Source organism: Trachurus japonicus, chromosome 24 (genome assembly GCF_045865225.1).
Source record: "Trachurus japonicus isolate A0001 chromosome 24, Traja_1.0".
Classification (NCBI taxonomy): Eukaryota; Metazoa; Chordata; class Actinopteri; order Carangiformes; family Carangidae; genus Trachurus; species Trachurus japonicus.
This window is the reverse complement of record NC_140930.1, coordinates 11,026,087-11,044,936: the sequence shown is the minus strand read 5'-3', so window position 1 is coordinate 11,044,936 and position 18,850 is coordinate 11,026,087. Positions and strand designations below refer to the sequence as shown.

Below are 18,850 nucleotides of genomic sequence, written 5' to 3'. Positions count from 1 at the left end.
ATGAGCTTCCGTAGGTAGAAGTACAGTAAGTAGATACAGAGTCAAGGAGACCAATATGAAATATAAAAATATTCCAAAACTGACATCAGCAGCAGGAAAGAGCAAGTGTTTAAGGCCTTTGCAGAATGTATTTAAGATATGGATTCAAGTCCAAGGATTGTTCAAGATCACTCAGCATACATCCTTCCTCCCTGCTCTGTATTGAATAAATTCACATTTTAGCCACTGAGCGAGTTTGTTTCTCAGCTCACAGAGCCAGCTCCTTATGAAACGAACACACACACACACACACACAGACAGACTTTTTGTTAGCTCCCTCCATAGTTGCAGCTGCAGCAAGAAGCTTATCTGTGCAGGTAAGGTCACAGCAGAAGGAAAAGAGAAAACACACAGTGAAAGGCACAGCTGATAGAGAGGCAGCTGAGATTGTCTGGCAGACTGAAAGCAGTTTAAACTCTGCCAATCACCACTGACCGACCGACTTCAGCGGCTGTGCTGCTGTTAAAGAGGGTGCACGCACGCACGCACGCATGCACGCACGCACGCACGCACATGCGGTCAAATGCAAAAACCAAGCCAGTCAAGAAGTGGGACGTGTGAGGCTGTCTGAGGACTCGTATGAGTGATGAAGACACACAGCTGTACAGTAAGCAACGCAAGAGGCAAACAGGCAAACAGGCAGCTCCTTCTGAACCGCTGCTGACACCCACGTCGACTCCTCCTCCTCCGGCTCCTCCCCCCACCTCTGTGCTTCATCCCACTCCTCTTCTCCACCTCTTCCACCTCCTCACCTCTGCCTCCCTCTCTTCTCTTCTCTTCTCTTACATGTTGCTCAGAGCTCTGATACAGAATGAGGCTTCCGGCCATGTGGGAATTTCTCCTAATAGTGGCTCACGGTTGAAATCTGCGTGTTGGTGAGGATGTTGGAGCGCCGTGCTGCTTGTTGTGTGAGCAGCCTTTTTCATCGGCAGCGAGCAGAAGCCTGGTAGTGAGGGGACAAAAAGTCTTTCAGCCCGTGTAGCCTTGAGGATCCGAAGCTTTTTATTCCTACTTTTCTTGCCAGTGGAGTTGCTCGAACTTTGCAGCAGAAAAAAAAAAGAAAAAAAGAAAAAGACGAAGTGAGAAGCTGCGATGTTTGCTTGCTGCTTTCTTGGATTTCTCAGAAGATGCCGGGCTTGCGTGTTCGTCACCTGTGAAAAGAAGAAAAAGCTTTGACGAGATCTTCACTCCATTGTCACTGAGGAGGACGAGGAGCCGCTTCCAGTAATTCACACTTCTGTGAAAGGAGAGGGAGAGAAAAAAAGAGAAAAAAAAAGGTCTGAACAGCACTATATCGAGGCACCTAAGCCGCTGCCTCTGTCACATGGACTCTGACACTGAACAGCTGTTGCTTGTACCATCGTGTCCCAGAAAGAAAGAAAGAAAGACAGAAAGAAGCTTGGAGCGTATATATACCACAGCACCACGATACACGAACGAACAAGGAGGAGGAAGAGGATGCTGAAAAACTTGTTTGCATCAAAGCGCCTCGTACTTAGCAACTGGTGAGGATGAGAGACGGTGTGATGACCTACCTGTATTTGACAAGTGTGTTTTTCACCTCGTTGGAGAGAGGAGCTCAGAGGGAAAAAAGTCAGGGAGCAGGAGCACGGGAGGAGGAGGAGGAGGAGGAGGAGGAGTGGGGGGGGAAGAGGGAGCCAGCGAGGGAAGGTGTGAAGCTGTGAGTGGGGGAAAACCAGACAGCAAAGGGAAGAAGACAGCCGAGAAAGACAGTGAGAGAAGTGTGGCAGACGGAAGAGGGAGTAAAAAGGAAAAAAGAAAAAAAAGAGCAAATCAAAGAGCTGGCCGAACGCCCGTTTAACGCTGGAGGAACGAGTTTTGTCGGTGAGTACGGATTCTGTTTGATGTGGCTGTTATGGCAGGAAATTAAACAGTTCCCAGGAGCAGCTGTCAACTGACCCCACTTACTGTTCTGCAAAGTCTGATTATAAATTCTAACATTATAAAATTTTTACGACCGAATTGTAAATGCAGCTCGAGTTAATACATTAATGAATCATGGAACAAGTGCTGTGGTTCATCAGTTGTCGGCAGAGATTTTCAAAGTTCACACTCGGTGAACATCTCGTACAGATCGGAGACTGGTCCCGGATCTTAAGATGTGTTTAAATAAGTCCGAGTGTGATTGTGTGGTTTATTTATGTGCTGATTCGATTTAGGGCATCATTTTAAAAACCATGGAGATGACAGGTCACATTGCTGGCATCTAAACATCTGGAGCTATAAACACCGACAGCTTTGTCCAAACAAGTTTTAAAAATTTAAATAGAAGTGAAACAACAAGCCGATAGTCGACTGTCAGAAAATCAATAATCACCTGTTGTAGCTTCTTTAATGTGGTCTATAAAACAATAGACAGCTGTTAAGCACTATATATACACATAACAGCACTATATTCATTTTACTTTTATGTAAGACAAAAGACATCTCTGCTTAAAAAAACAAACCAAAATGGTTGCCAATTATTATTGTTTTGATTGATTATTCAAAGAGTCGTTGCGCTACAGTAAACTGGATGTGATTGGATTGTTAATTGGGAAAAAAACAAGCAATTTGAGCTTCAGCTTATGAATCGAAAGACTAATCAATAATGGAAATACCCAATAGCTGCAGCTGTAGTTTTGCTAATGAAGAAACTTTTTTTTTTATTTTTCAAGCAAAAATGTCAAATATTCATCAGTTCAAGCTTCTTAAATGTGAGGATTTTTTGTCCTTTCAAACTATAAACTGACAAAAGAAGATATTTGAAGACGTGACTCAGACTGACAAATGTGATGTTCTTTTTTTTTTTTTTTTTTTGAATATCCTGTGATATTTTATAAACGTAAATATTTAGCTGTCTGACAGCCAAACGATGGCCCAGGTATTTGCAGATGAAAGTGGGCAGACTCTCTCTCCTCTGTGGGATGATCTCAGTGAAGTGTCTGCGCTCCACCTGCTGCTTTATTTAGCCTCGCGCCATCAGCAGACGCAGGGGGGAAACCAAAACCCAGCACCTGTAACGCCACCGGCCTCATTCCTCTGCTTTGACGCCAGCCTCCCTCCCCGTCTCCACGTTGGATAATCAAGTATCCATAACAACACAGGAACATATAAATTAATGGCGTGATTGGGACTATTCATCTCCGTTAGGAAAAACGTCCTTGTGTTTGTCAATCTAGTTCAGCGAATCACTGAAGCTTTAATGCGATTTCCTTTTGTCTCATTATGATTGAGCCTTGATGGGCGCCCATTAGCAGCCTCGGTAAACTACGGCTGCGGGGGAGGAGGATTGATCCCTGTGTTAATGTGTACAGATAGATGGCCATGTTAGGATGTAAAATAACTAGCCCAGCAACTCCCCACCGTCTTGCAGGCACACGGACACACTCAAAGAGCAGGGGAATTGCACAATTGTGTGTGTGTGAGTTACCCCTGGCAACAGCACAATCAACCCCCAACAATGCAAAGACTGTGACGAGATGACCTGCCAAAATTAAACACCTTTGTGTCACAAAAAAACAGTCGATAGAAATTCATTCCTTGAGGCGAGAAGGCAAATCGATGGGGTTCAATTCAATTCACTCAATTCGCCGTCACTCCCTGGTTCACCACGACTGAAGTTCTCAAGGCGATAAAAAATAAATAAATAAATCTCTGCACAAAAGCCGTTTTTGAATTCGCACTGATTCTGAAAAATTTCAAGTATGAAAAGCTCCAAGGTTTCATCCTTGAAAAAAGTAGACGGAGTGGTGAAACGTGGTCTTTTTTTTTCTTTTTTTCCCTCCTGACACAGCGAATCTGGCCCTTGAATGTTTAATAGAAGGTGCTAATCAGAGTCAATCAAAACACATGAATGCTAAAAGCACTTGGGGATGTTTGGACAAGCAGTGGTGCTACATAAAAGCCACGCAGCTACACAAAAACAGAAATCAACATGACCTTCAATTCAAATCAGACAGTCTGTTTACATAATTTCCCCGTCAGGCTGCGTTTTTTTCTAATCACACCGAGTACAGTAGAGCTTTCAATGGAGCTTTTGCAAACAGAAAGTCGGCCACTGTACGACTCCTGGTCGCTCGATTATGTTCCAGAATATATTTTTTAAAGATGGCAAATTCAATGTGGAGATGTAACTTTTGGGGCATTTACTTTCCAGTGCAGACAGAGACAAATACTGACCGAGCAGAGGGGATGAAAGTGTGGGAAAAGCTGAGTCACCGCAACAGCAAATACATCAGGATACATTAAACAGAGGAAAATGTAAAATGAAAGATAAACAGTGTCAAGTTATACAAATGGACATTATATAAACTGCAGCGGCAGGTTCTGAACTAGAGGAGGAAAAAAATGTATGAATAAAAAGTATAGGACATTATATGGACTGTAGTACTCAAAGTACTCAGATGGCAGCAATACTGCAGGAAAGTATTTAGTTACTTTCCACTACTGTAACACAGACTAAATAATACGCAATAAACTGAAAACAGATATAAAATGTTTAAATCTTTCTTGCACTCACGTCACCTCGTGGTCCATTTAGCAGCAGCTGCTCTGGAGCTTTCACTCATACCACCTGATCTTCACCTTGCCCAGTTTTAATGGACGTTTAGATGTTCAAATTTACCATTGTTTCCCCGAGCACTGTAAACACATCGCTCATCATGACTCATGTGCTCAGTAACGTCACAGTGAGTGTGTGTGATGACACTTCACAGAGGTGAACATGAAATCAATATTTCATAGGTGATAGATATGTGTTTCTTCTGTCAGTTTTACAGACACACACACACACACTCATGAGGCACAATACGCTTTTAAAAGTGAAAAAGGAGCTTTGTTATTCTATCCGTGTTTTCTCTGACACACTTCACACACACAGAGTTGCTCAAATGTTATTCAATTTTCCACTTTGCTCTCACATTTTAACAGCTGACAATTTGAGATGTGGGCAGAGACTCAGAGGTCGTGAACCAAGCTAATGCAACAGGTAACGACTGTTAGTCCCAGAAACACACAGAGACACTGACAGAGCGGCGGCGTTTTTAACCTTTTCTTCCTCCATCACTGGCAAAAGCACAAATCCTTAGCTCCAGTATATTCCCACTACAGGACGACAAACGACAAACTCAACCTGCTGTAAACCAACCCAACGCACCATATGACTCATAATATAAAGTGTAACGTGCAGACTGAAGGTGTCCATCCTTTCCTCAGCTGTCTCATTCATGTACAGAAATGAAGTCAAGTCAGGCCAAATCTATTTATAGAGCTCCAACTCACAACATAAGTCATCTCAAGGCAACTGACACATCTAGACCTTCTCTTTATAATATCACTACTAGAGATGCACGATATCTGTTTTTCCACCGATACCGATAACCGATAACTATCTGCTTCTGATAACCGCTGCTGATAACCGATAACTATCTGCTGATCGTAACCGATGCCAATAACCAATAACATTTTTAATAGTTTATATACACATCTGTAGTTAAGAAAGGCTAAGATGTAGTAAGTAAAGACGGATTTACCGTTATGTCTCTGACTTAACTTAAATTATATAGCCGACATCACTACTGTTATCACAATAAAGACAAGAACAGTTATAACTCTTCAAAAATCTACATTTTTTATTGTTTCAAATAAACTTAAGGGGCAAATGGACTGAAAATGAGTTTGGCTAATTACAATATACTGTATCTGTATTTTGGCCGATAATTATCAACCAATATCGGGCTGATAATTATCTGTACCGATAGTTATAGTGCATCCCTAATTACTACAGTGTAGAAACCAATGAAATTGCTCTGTTGTACCACATTATATAGAGAAAACTCAGTTATACTGGCCAGACATCAGCCACATGTGACAATGTCATGATGTTAAATATCAAAATTAAGTAGCAACAGTCTCATGAGGCTGCTGATAGCAGTGAACTGAGCATTGTGTTCAAGTTTTCATTTGTAACAGGAAGATCTGCCTACAACGAATTATTATTTTTATTCAAATTAATTTGTATTTTATCCCTTAATTTATTGTTTATTATTTGGTCTATGAATAGAGTAGATGATATGCAAGTGCTTTGTTGAATCGAAGATATAAAGAAATTCAGTTAATTATCAGTGAATATAATTAGAAAAACAAATTTAAAACAAATTTAAACACATAGGAAGGTTCAACAAGAGTAGTGAGTTAGTTAATTGATCCGTCTGTTGTAAGTTGTTGTAAAGATCCTCTAACAACGTGTCGTGCAGTGTCTCTGTGTTGTGCAGCGATTCTGACCCTAAATGTCAGGTCAGAGAAAAACAAACCACCACCCACTCAGATATATATTTACACGCTTTTGTGTTTTTTGGCCCGTTGAGCTCTGAAATCGCTGGACGGTCGGCAGCGTTATTAGATGAAGTGTCACGTTATGACCGGCAGCATCCTTGTTGTTAAGAGTGCGTCGTACTGCAGCAAAAGGACAGGGGAGTAGGGGGGAAAAAATATTGTGTCTATTTGATTAAAACATTGTAAAATTAGGCCCATAATCTCTCTTACGCCTGACGCCTCCACCGCTCCGGAGGTAAAGCTCTGCTCTCGACCTCTCTGCTCTGGGACTTTTAAATCTCGAAAGAATTGGTAGATGCATTACAAAAGGTTGAGAAACAGTGCCGTGGGCCATTTCTCTCCTAAAAATACATAACATCTGAGCATCCTCCTGACCTGTACATCCGGCCCAATCCTGCCAATAAAACAAACAGAATACTTCAACACCTTGGATACACAAAAGTGCCGGTGATATAAGCTCCACGCTAAGTATTCAGTAACAACTTCAGCCGAGGGGAAAAGGGAGGTTTCTGTGGCAAATTCCTGATTTCATGGCTACCTTAATTGGCCAGAAAAACGACTCTTGAAAGCATCACCACCCACGTACAATTAAGTGTCCTCTAGAGAGCAGCAGCCTCTTGCTGTATGGCATGACTAATCTGACAATGTGGGCAAAAAACAGAGACAAGAGATGGGAGTCAAACAACTCACAAGAGCACCTCTGGCATTTACGCTAGAGGAGAACGGCAGAGAGACAACACGGCGCTTCAACACTCTCCAGCTCTCTAATGGCGTGAGAAAAAAAAACATACACACACTCACACACAGAGTCCTACAAACACAGTTAACTGCTCCAAACACTCACACGGAGTTAAAAACAAACTCGTACATTAGCATAATGGATGAATTTAGCAGGAAATTAACAGCATTTTTGAATAAACAGGATATCACATTGACTTTTCTCTTCTGTTTGACTTGGCGTAGATCTTCATTAAAAGGCAAATATTTCTAGACTTAAAGGTCCAGTGTGTAATAATTGGCCAGGTTTATTGGCAAAATCTGAATATAGCCTACTACCCATTAATATATTTAGTGCATAATCGCTATGAAATAAAAATGTGTTTGTTTGTATAGGCTACATTTATCAAGGGTCTTGCTTTAGAGATTGTCGCCACCTTGCGCCGCCATGTTTGTACAACAGCCCGAATGGAAAATCCAGCCAGCCAGAGAGCGCGTTTCAGAAATTAGTCATGCAAAACGCATTCATAAATAAACCAATAAAGTAAAGGGAGGAAGGAAAGAAAGAAGGAGTAGGAAACAGCAAACAATATATCGTAAAATGGTTTAGATCTTCACCTCATCGCTCCATGCTCCTGAAATACCCCCAGTCCTCTCAGTCGTGGTGAACAAGTTTTGTCCTCGGAGGCCACTTTGCCGACGGTCGAGGAGTGAGTGCGCGCGAGCGAGTGAGCGTTGCGATCTATCTGACCGCTAGGTGACACGGTTTTCCTCCCATATTACACACTGGACCTTTAAGTAGCTGATAGCTCCACTTGGGTCTTGATAATGATGAAATAAAGCCCCTCAGTCGTCCCATAGTTTCGTTTTGTTGCTAGCATGGACTGTAGAGGTTGCTAGGCGACATCTAGTGGCCATAGTGATTATTACAGTAGTCGAGAAAAATATATGCTGACAAGCTGTTGATGGATGAGTTGACAAAAACACAGAATGATAGTAGGCTAAATGAGTGCAAACCAGCAGTTTAACGTCGAAAAAACATTTAAAAAAAAAAAAAAAAAAGCTAACCACATTTTTGTATTGTAACCATGACAACAAAGATTATCCAATGTTCAGGAAGTGCTTAGTTTAATCAAAACCACAAATCACTTTTCCTAAACCAAATCAAGTCATTTTAAGCTACACCAAATCAAGCCGCCATGACCTCTATTTTAGTAACCACGGCAACAATCGGTATGCCACCACAGTACAGTTGTATGTTTACAGTGGTAGCCATGACAACCTAGACTGATTAGCTACACGCGCTGCCGTAGGAGCTACAGGGGAAAAATCTCACCCTGTGGGTCATATCAGAGCATTTAAAAATAAACCTATGATATATTTAATATAATAATAATATATATTTAGTATATTTAAAAAATATAACCTGGCTGGTTTATAGATTTAAAAATGACTTAAAAGGACCTGAATATTTTCTAGTATCTGCACAATGTTAGAAGAAGCTGAGTGATGTAACAGGTCTGTGACAGGGCTAACTCACCGAATCATAAACAAGTAAAAAAAACATAAATAAAAAGAGCATATATAACAGTAAAATATCATTTAAATTCTTTCCAGGTCTTTCGTATGCCATATATTATTATTAAAACAGGGAAACTCACTTATCTGAGCATGATCACTGTTCCATTAATACCAGGCTGATGTGTTAGTGTAAGGCCTCAGATCCAACACTAGATTATGTTTTATATTTATACACCAGAGGAGTTTGGTGGAGACAGTTTACACAGTGAAGTGCTCCACTACCTGCAGCAGTGTGTTATGAAACCTACTCAGTCATGATGAGGAGACACTGGGTGAGAGAGGGAAACCAGGTGAAGCCACAGTTGTGCTTCCTACATCGAGGCGCTGCATGATAAATGCCTCCAGGGTTGGAACTGCATCAAGATCAGATCCACAATCACCTTTTTTGGCCAACTCGCCTGACACATGGTTGTTTGTAGCCTGCTTCAACTCCAGCGTTCAGCAGCGTGTTCTCCTCACTGCACTGGGTGAAGAAAGCTGATAATTTACAAAGACAGCACACTGAGCAAATGTAAGTAAGGGGTTTGAAAAGATGCAGAGTTACAGGACACTATAGGATTTAACCTGTTGACATGTAGGATGTACTTTTGTTTTAGTCCACCTAGCGGAGTGGTTCTCAACTCCCCAACCTTTTCTCAAAATTTAACCACTTTTTTTTTCTGAAATATTACACTTTTTTTCCCCCCCAGAAATTTCTTGAAATTTTTCCAAAAATTCATGCCAACGGCAGTAATTTTAACTTACACTGACTAATAACATTATTCGGGCTCTGAACAAATATTTGTTCATTTCATGTGTATTTCTGGTGTTTGTTTCAAAGTTTTGTCCAATGGGGGTCCGTAAAAAAGGTTTGAGAAGCACTGACCAAGAGGGCAGTTTCATTTTCTACAGAAAAAGAGGATATCAACCAAAGCTTTTATTAGTAAATACTTATTTGTGCTTTTATTCTTTTATTTTTGCACTTCTGACCATTTAAAATTATGGTAAATGATGCTTTTTACTAAATAAATAACATCCACAAACTTAACTACTATCAAAATGATTGTGGATTAATTTTCTCTTTGATCGATATGTAGCTTAGCAGGGTTTGCACCTGGTCTTCTTCGAGTCGACAAATCCAACACCATGGTTACAACAACCACCACAACAGCAACAATACGGTTATCTGTGCAAAAAGCAGAATAATTGAAAAATATCCCTTTGAGGTAGATTTGAACACATAAAAAATGTGTGTTCAATCATAAACTAAACTAATAATCTGTTGTTGTTGTTTTTTTAATATGAACAAACCTGAGGTCAAACAGTAACTCGAATGGGATGGGACTTTTTTTTTTACTTAGTTCCAACAAAATGAAATAAGACGCTCTCCTCCCTGGCTGCGCTGCACTGTGCCCCAACCTGCCCGGTATCGTCCTCATTATCAGAAACCTCTGAAGGCGTCAGAAACATGTGGAGAAAAAAAAACTACAGGCCGCCTAAACTGACCAAATCCAGTCCTGCACAGAACGAGTCAGATCTTCTCCTCAGCTCCGACATCTCAGGAGTTTTGAGGAGGTGCAGATCAGTTCTGTCAGGGTTGACAGACGCAGCGAGAACCCAGTTTGAGAGTGACATAAATGCAGAGGACAGCCTTCAACTCCAACTCCCAAACCACGAGGGGTCTGTGTGTGCATGTGTGTGTGTGTGTTGCTACTGTGCTTACAAATAGATGACACAAATAAAGTCTGAGGAGAAAAAGAGACAAATATGCCACGAAAGTCTGAGCGCAGAGGGAAGTTTCAGGTCAGAAGGGGTTTCGTTTCTTGTCAGTTTCCTCAGTCTGTTGATAACTGGAGAAGTTGTTAAAATCGCTGCTCGCTGAAAACTGAATAAACTTAAATAGGTCGGTAAAGTAGAGCGTCAAGTACGGACACATTAAAAGGCTCAAACGGAGAGAGGCAGGTGGGGTGGGGTCTCGCCCTCTGCCCCCCGTCGCTGCTTCTTTCTCAGTTCAGGGTCAGTCCCTTCGTCGACGCGCTGCTGAGAGAGAGTGAACATGAGGATTTACTGAGATTTAGAAAAGTGAAACAGATTTGTGGATCTTTTTTTGTTGGCGTTTATTGAAGTTTATTGTCTCAAGATGTGAGGCAGCACGGCTCAGAGTCGACATCGAGCAAAACTGGACTAAATTCTGATTAATCTTCGATCATCTTTATTCAACAACATCTGATGTGCATGCTGTGGTTTGAACACATCGCTGTTACTGTGTGAGTTTGTAATGGCGGCGTGTTTACCTCCGCCTACAAACGTCTCAGCCCACAGAGGCCGGTGGAGCCGCATCGGCATCGCCCTCTTCTAAAATCCGGTGGAGTCTCTCCTTAACAACTGCTACAAAGCCGAAGGCGACAGCGAATTCAAAACACACACACACACCAGTAACTCTGGCTAAATTACTGCACATGTGGGAGCTGCTAAAATGAGACCGTCTGCTTCCCAGTTTGTCACATCATAAAAAATGCAGGCGGCACAGTTGACAGACTTGGGGACTAACACTAACACTCTGCCTTACTTAACTCAACCTGCAGAGAGACACGAGCTTGAACGTGCCGGTCGGACACGGCGGCTGTTTTCTCTCTGAATCCGAGTCCTGTGCTGTGTTTGAAGCGATCCTAATAAGACGCGCTGAGCTCTCTACCTCCTGCTCCTCTGAGGGGAGGGAGAGGAAGTATCAACAGACACGGGGATGAGGCTGCAGAAAGGCCCAGGGGGCAAAACACTGACCACTGAGGCTGAAATGTGCAAACAAAGACAAACAAGGATCGTGTATGCAGCCATCCGACAGCAGTGTCCATACAGAGCAATTACAGTCTCTGAAGACGGCAGACGTTTCCTCTTAACTAATTAGGATGAAGACGCAACTTCAGAAAAGCACAATCAGTCTCAGTGGAGAATTTGACACCCAGTGAAAGCCACTAATTAACAAATTAAAAGTCAACACAAAAACATGATACTCCTGTGTAAACGCTGTAATCCAGTGATTATTGGTAAAGTGAATATCTAGTTGTGCAAAGTGACGCCACATGGTGGAGCAGCAAATAAAAACATAGCACATGTACACACCAATGTGGTTGAAATGACGACTGCAACATGTGACCGTGACGCCCATCCGGTCATCTGTGACAGGTTTAAGTCAACCTTTTCTTTTCTTGACTCTTACCTCACAGCGTGTATGTAGTCTTGTCTGTCATAAACAAGAGATTACAGGTTTACGGGGCGCGTTTGTGTCGGTGCTGCAGAGACGAGAGCTGGGACACCGGGTCTGAGGCTCTGATCTTGTCTCTCAATCTCTCAAAGTTGGTTTTCGGCCAAGAGACGCTATGTTGAAGGGAGAGAGAGCCTCCACTCTCACTTGTAACAAGTTGCTTAATTAAGGTAAAAATCTTGCATCATTCCTCTTTAAAACTCGTTGCTTTTCCCTTCTCATCATCATCTTCTTCTTTGTAGCCAAGATGGCGACCGTTCAGGTTCAGAAGTGTCCACTCAGTTTCCTGGGCCACTCCGACTGCACCACCTGGGTACTTACTGTGCACTGCATGTTGACATAATTGCAACACAAATGCACTTCTGCGTTCAAAAACAATAGCCAGCCAGTGTGAGAATGGAAGTACGTAAACAGAGACGCAGCAACTAAGTGTGAAATTGTCGCTTCAGCTTTTGGGAAAAATTTGTTTTTTTTTAAAAATCGTGATATGATATTTTTCCCATATCGCCCACCCCTACTCCATGGTTATGTGAAAGTTGTTTTGTTTACTTATAATATTCCACCTGTGAAATAAACTCACTCATTCATGTAAACAAATCTAAGCCCAGATGAGTAGGCTCTAAAGAGCATCTAATTGTTTTGGAAAGCTCAGACGCCTGACTCGACTCCCGCTGAGAGCTGACGAGGCTCGATGAGCGTGGTTCGCAAAAACAAACACAGACTCTCCCAGGTTTTTCCGTGTCCGTATCTTTCTTACCTGCTGACTCCAGCAGGACGAGGTAATCCGTTCCCCTCTGATAGGGCATGTCGTCATCGGGCTCCTGTCTCTCCGACGCCGCGTAACGATCCCAGTTTGACTCCAGTTTCCTCCTGGAGAAAACCTGCGCCCTGTCGTCTTCCTCCTGAACGTCGGCACCTTCATCTTGATGCTGAAAGAGAACGTGGCGGGAAAACACAATGAGTGTGGCTAATTACAATATACTGTATCTGTATTTTGGCCGATAATTATCAGCCAATGACAGTTTGGCTGATAAAAAGACAATGTTTGTTCGTGATCTGTTCTTTGTCAGGCTACACAGTCCTGGTCCAGTTGCACCTGAATCGCAGACTATGATGTAGTTAGTAGGCTTGGGCGGTATTACAGTAATACCGTATACTGCAGGTGTTTAAAAATAGCAACGGTATCAATTTCAATACCATCAAGAAAAAATGCAATGCACTTATATAGGAGATAAGGATTAAATATTAAATAAAAGTAATTTAATGTCTAAAATTCATTATATGTCCAGTAGCACTTATGTGTGGTTGAATTTTCAGTTTGTTTAATATGTTTTAGCCTACTTTTACCTGCCCGTTTAATTAGTCACGGTAATACCGTATACCGTGGTAAAATGTGGAGGAAGTTTGACGGTATCAAAATTTGGATACCGCCCAAGCCTAGTAGTTAGACAGGTTGAAGGTAACTTTTAATCATTTAAAAGGAATATCAATGAAATGTCTGGCAATTTGCAAACTTCAAAAACCCTAGAAGTTGAATACTGCAGATATAAGGAGGTTATTTTTGTAAGTGAAGGTTAATAACACCGACCATTCTGCAGAAAAATAGCATCTTCTTTTATTACAAGGACAAGGTTTCAACTTTCAGCTAATGTTCCTCCACAGTCCAGGTGATGAGACGGTGACAAAACAGCAGGTTTCAACCAACAGATGAGTCTGTCAACAGGAAAATAACTGGCATTATTTAATATCGGGGAAAGGCGTGGATCATGATGAAGAGAAATAACAGATCCTCTAAAAAAAAGTTTTGTATGTCTCACTTTAAAAAGTCTAAGCTGAATGCTTTGCTGTGACAAAGTACAATTCAAAAGGGCTTTTTTTGTAAAGAGACCATTAACACCTGATGAACACTCCTGTCCATCATGACGGTGGCTGGCTACATCTAACAAAAAAAGTTTTTTTTAAAAAAGGTAAAAGTCGTGTCTCATTGACTGTGCGACAAAGAACAGATGACGGTGCCCAAATTGAACTTGTTAAAATCGTCTGAGTCACTGATTTCTTCCTGTTTTGTCACATAGCTGCCAAAAAAAAACAAAAAAAAACTCATAATGATGATGTTGTCATGGAAACCTGCAGACTGACAAATGTGTCACTGTGGGTTTTGCTCAGCTTTTCCCGTCAGTGCCTTGTCAAAACTCACACACACACACACAGACACACAGACAAAAATAACAAAACAATTCTCATTTGTCTCTTCCCCACCCAAAAAAAACAATATCATCAAGACCACATGGTAGCTATGGATGCACCAAAGGAGATTTTCATGATTGCAATCAAGAAGCCCCCATGAACCGAAGGAGATTTTTTTCTTTTTTTTTATGATTGCAATCAAAGAGCCCCTATTGTTCAACTTCTAATTTCTGTAGTTACCATGGCAGGAGCATGGACTGACTGAACATCCCCGCTGGAAACAGGGAGATGAACCCTCTAGTGTCATATCCGAGGCACCACATTGTACAATGTGCTAACATTAAAGTGCTGTGGGAGACATTTCAAGAGGCCTGATGATCCTCCAGTGATGGCGTCACCCTGTTCAATCTCCCTCTGCCTCTGTAGGGAGATAATGGACTCTCATGGTTCCTATAATGTACAGTAGAGAACGTGCAGCCTCATGAAGTTTAATGCAAAGCAGGGCCGTTGTATAGGGGAGAAAGGTGATGATAATTCTAGGGGCCCAGCGCTCAGTGGGGCCCATAAAAAACCCCAGTAGTCTTAATCTTTGTATGACTGAATTATTCTGCATAAGACCCTGACTAATACTCATAGTACACTGTAAAAACTCAACATCTTTCCAAGAATATGTCTTATTTCTTGTCCAAATGTCTCATTTCTAGTCAAAACTATCTCTTTCCACTTAAAATAAGACTCATTACCTAAAAATTAACTTGTTTTTAGATAGTTTTCACTTAAATTCACAATAAATAGAAAAATCTGCCAGTGAAAGTAAGTTTTTTGTGCTTGTAATAAGGAAGAAAAACTTGATCCACTATCAGATTTTTTCTACTTATTCCAAGTGAAAATATGCTTGAAAGAAGTAAAAAGTGTCTAAAAACAAGCTACTTTTAATATGATGTGTCTTATTTTAAGTAGAATGAGATTTGTTTTGACTAGAAATTACATTTTGACTAGAAATAAGACAAATATTCTTGCTAAGATACTTGAGTTTTTGCAGTGTAATGCTGCATTAGCATCAAAACAAGGAAGGCTAAATAAAAAACGATAAAAAAAAAAAACTGGAAAAGTTAGGGGGAGGGGGCCACTTTAGTATTCTTTAAGGGGGCCCAGAATTCCTAGCAACGGCCCTGATGCTAAGTCATGAACCAGGTTATGGTGGTGCAATAAGTTAGCTTTTGGAGGCATAACTTCATTTAAACAACATAACAATATATCAGGCTTTTTACAGCGCCTCTGCACAGTAGTTTGGTGATAATTACCTGCAACACCGGCTGATAATTACACTCTAATGAGCGGTAATTAGGGTGAATCAAACACCATGACGCACTAAGTTTTGTGTAACAGTTTGAAAAAGTGTTATTTAACACGTCGAGGGGAAAAAAAACAAAAACAACTAAATCCACTATATTTTCAACGCAGTTTGTCAAAGCGATATAATAACAGGAGGACCGAGTATGGGGGTAACCAGTGCTCTCTCACCCGGTAATGGAGCTCTGCAGCCGGGGGGCCTCCTCCGCCGCGGCCCCGGCCCCGGTGGAAGTCTCTCTTGCCCCGGCCGCCGCGGTGCTGCCCTCCCCGGCCCCGGCCCCGGTGCTCCCCGCCGAGGCTGTCACCGTCGCTGTGTCCGCCTCGACCGCCTCTTCTCCAGCCGCCTCCCCTGCCCCTGCTCGCCGGTCTACCCTCCATCGCTGTGCTGCTGTCCTGTCTACTCTGCTGCAGCTGCTGCCGCGGCCGGACGAGTTAGAGTGTAACACATCACAGTGGCGGCAGTTTTTAGACTGGGTGCAACATCGAAACGGGTCCGACGATGAAATGGTGTATAAGTGGTTCCGGCTTTGATTTCGACTGAAACGCGGTGTATAAAGTACAAACCATAACTGAGGTACACAGATATTAAGTAAATGATAAGAATATAAACAATAATTCAACAGTTATAAAACAAAATATAAATTCACTTCCACTAATACACGTAGGCTACGCAATTACACCTAGGGATAAAAAATAAAAAAAGGCGAGCACACACTAATTTATTTGTTTTACTTCAAAATATCAATATAGGTAAGAAGATATTACTAAGTATTGACAAATAAGAATTAGGATATGATTTAATGTTAGACTGTAAAAAGTATGTTAAAAAAGCAGCAATACTTAATATTTTCTCCAGCATGTTTGTTGTTATGTTGTGATGAATTATATCACAGCCTGGAAATACCACTAAACTACCAACTGTTTTTTCCAATGAATAAATAAATAGTTGTAATTAAATCAAATTGCATTTTACATTATGTAACATATTGAAATGATGTTGCTGCACAAACATGTTCACCAAAACAAAACAAAAACTACTTCAGCCACAGCAGTAAGAGTAATATGTGAATGCATGTTTTATCCAGACGTTGACAAATAATAATAATAATTCTGTGCAGTTTGTCTCATTGCTGTTTTTCTTTCCATTTCAGGAAACCTGCTGATTGCACATGGAGCCACAGAGGGGCCCTTCATACTGACCTCAGACCAGTAGCACAGACAGATAACACGGCACCATGGATCCTCCAAACAGCACTTTTGGCAACACGTCACACGTCCACGTCGCTCCTCACAGCCTCTGGGAGGTTATAACCATCGCCACGGTGTCGGCCATCGTCAGCTTGATAACTATAGTCGGCAACGTGCTGGTGATGCTGTCCTTCAAAGTGAACAGCCAGCTGAAGACTGTAAACAACTACTACCTGCTGAGTTTGGCCTTCGCTGACCTCATCATAGGAGTGCTGTCCATGAACCTGTACACCACATACATACTGATGGGTTACTGGTCCCTGGGGAACTTAGCATGCGATCTCTGGCTCGCTGTGGATTATGTGGCCAGCAACGCTTCAGTTATGAACCTGCTTGTCATCAGCTTTGACAGATACTTCTCCATCACCAGGCCGCTGACTTACAGGGCAAAGAGGACTCCAAAGAGAGCTGCCATCATGATCGGCCTCGCGTGGCTGGTGTCTTTCGTCCTCTGGGCGCCACCCATTCTGTGCTGGCAGTACTTTGCAGGAGAGGTGGAGGAAGAGGAGAGAGATCAGTGTCAGATCCAGTTTTTAACTGAGCCTGTGATCACATTTGGGACAGCGATCGCTGCTTTCTACATCCCGGTCTCCGTTATGACTATCCTGTACTGTAGGATCTACAAGGAGACACAGAAACGCACCAAAGATCTGGCAGAGCTGCAGGGACTCGCCACAGAAAATGTCCCAGAGGGGAATAAACCACAGAAAACCATTATTCAGTCCTGTTTTCACTTCACCAGAGGCGAGAGGAGAGACCGGAGTCAGGCCTCCTGGTCCTCGTCTAACCAAAGTAACGCCACAAAGACAACTACTAGGTCGGACGACGCGTGGGCCAAAGCAGACGCGATAACTTCCTTCAACAGCTACACCTCGTCTGAGGAGGAGGAGCCTCATGTTTCAATAGATACCCCACAGGGATCTTTCAAAGAGCAAGGCAGTGGGCAGAGTAATAAGAACGGGCAGGCGACCGATTACACAGATGATCCGTATTTTTCCACTCCTCAGAAGAAGACCAGTAAAAAGTGCATCTCTTATAAGTTCAAACCGGGGTCGAAGGGTAAAAACGGGAACCCTACCCCCGCAACGCCCTGCCCCTCGGAGGCAGAGCAGCCCGTCAAAAACGCCTCCCCGTCCTCCTCCTCCACCACCTCCAAGCCCATGGACCCGGTGCTGAAGAACCAGATCACCAAGAGGAAGAGGATGGTGCTGGTGAAGGAGAAGAAGGCGGCCCAGACTCTGAGCGCCATCCTGCTGGCCTTCATCCTCACGTGGACGCCGTACAACATCATGGTGCTCATCTCCACCTTCTGCACCGAGTGCATCCCCACGTCCCTCTGGCACCTGGGCTACTGGCTGTGCTACGTCAACAGCACCATCAACCCCATGTGCTACGCGCTGTGCAACAAGACCTTCCAGAAGACGTTTCGCATGCTGCTGCTCTGCCAGTGGAGGAGGCGGAGGAGAGGAGAGGACAAGCTCTACTGGTGCGGACAAAACCCCAACGTCAACAATAAGATGACTTGATGATGATGATGAGGTCATTATCGCAGACTTTTGCCTATAACGTTGTTGGACTTTGTTGTTGATATTCCCGGTGGTCGGTGGAATCGTCTTCAGCATGAAGAGCTGCATGTGATTTTTGTGGTATAGGATTTTTTTTGTGTGTGTTGGTTGGTGGGAGATGTGTTGAGCCTGATGCAGCTCTTACACTGCTGCTCTGCTCTTAGATTATTACAGAAAAGAAGCTGCCAACACATCCGTACAGTGGTTAATGGTTACAGAGTGGGTTCAAAGGGAACCTGGGAAAGATGTGATGTTTGCCCACTCCTCATCTCGCCAGATCTTGACCAGGAAGAAGAACAATATGTGGATTTAAAGACGGTATCTTTGTTTCTACTAATTTTTATCCTTTTTTTTTTTAATTGTCCATCCTGAGTCCGACAACTTTCCAGGACTGTAAAGCTGCTGGTTATTGGTTGGTGTAATCAGCTCAGGGTCCAGAGCTTCAGTCCTCGTTCTGTGCACGAATGCATTTTAAAGATGAGCCCAGGCAATTTTTCTGATCTGTGAGACAAACAATGACATGTACAGAACAGAACAAACACATTAAACATAAATATGAGTCAGCAGGACGTGGCAATGTTAG

The 18,850-nt window shown here is 42.5% G+C and overlaps 2 protein-coding genes across 3 annotated transcripts in view; one reads left to right on the top strand and one right to left on the bottom strand.

Moving 5' to 3' along the window:
* Positions 1 to 15,863, bottom strand: part of aven (apoptosis, caspase activation inhibitor) — a 44,642-nt gene extending 28,779 nt beyond the window's left edge. Inside the window, exons 1-2 of the mRNA XM_085771026.1 lie at positions 15,626 to 15,863; positions 12,672 to 12,843 (exon numbers count right to left, since the gene is read on the bottom strand). Coding sequence (XP_085627152.1) covers positions 12,672 to 12,843; positions 15,626 to 15,832 — 379 coding nt within the window. The 5' untranslated portion in view covers positions 15,833 to 15,863. The remainder of the gene's footprint in view (positions 1 to 12,671; positions 12,844 to 15,625) is intronic.
* chrm5b (cholinergic receptor, muscarinic 5b) lies at positions 1,483 to 18,228 on the top strand. Of its 2 annotated transcripts, none has more exons than XM_085771025.1 (2): positions 1,483 to 1,544; positions 16,606 to 18,228. In XM_085771025.1, the coding sequence occupies exon 2, from the start codon at positions 16,690 to 16,692 to the stop codon at positions 18,226 to 18,228; it is 1,539 nt and encodes a 512-aa protein (XP_085627151.1). In that variant the 5' UTR covers positions 1,483 to 1,544; positions 16,606 to 16,689. The 2 variants fall into 2 exon arrangements, with proteins under 2 accessions (XP_085627151.1, XP_085627150.1); XM_085771024.1 differs by lacking the exon at positions 1,483 to 1,544 and adding an exon at positions 1,756 to 1,884.
* The last annotated feature ends 622 nt before the right edge of the window (positions 18,229 to 18,850 follow it).

Bases quoted from the DNA above. Each gene is read 5' to 3' on its own strand.
- chrm5b (XM_085771025.1), top strand. From the start codon at position 16,690: ATGGATCCTCCAAACAGCACTTTTGGCAACACGTCACACGTCCACGTC.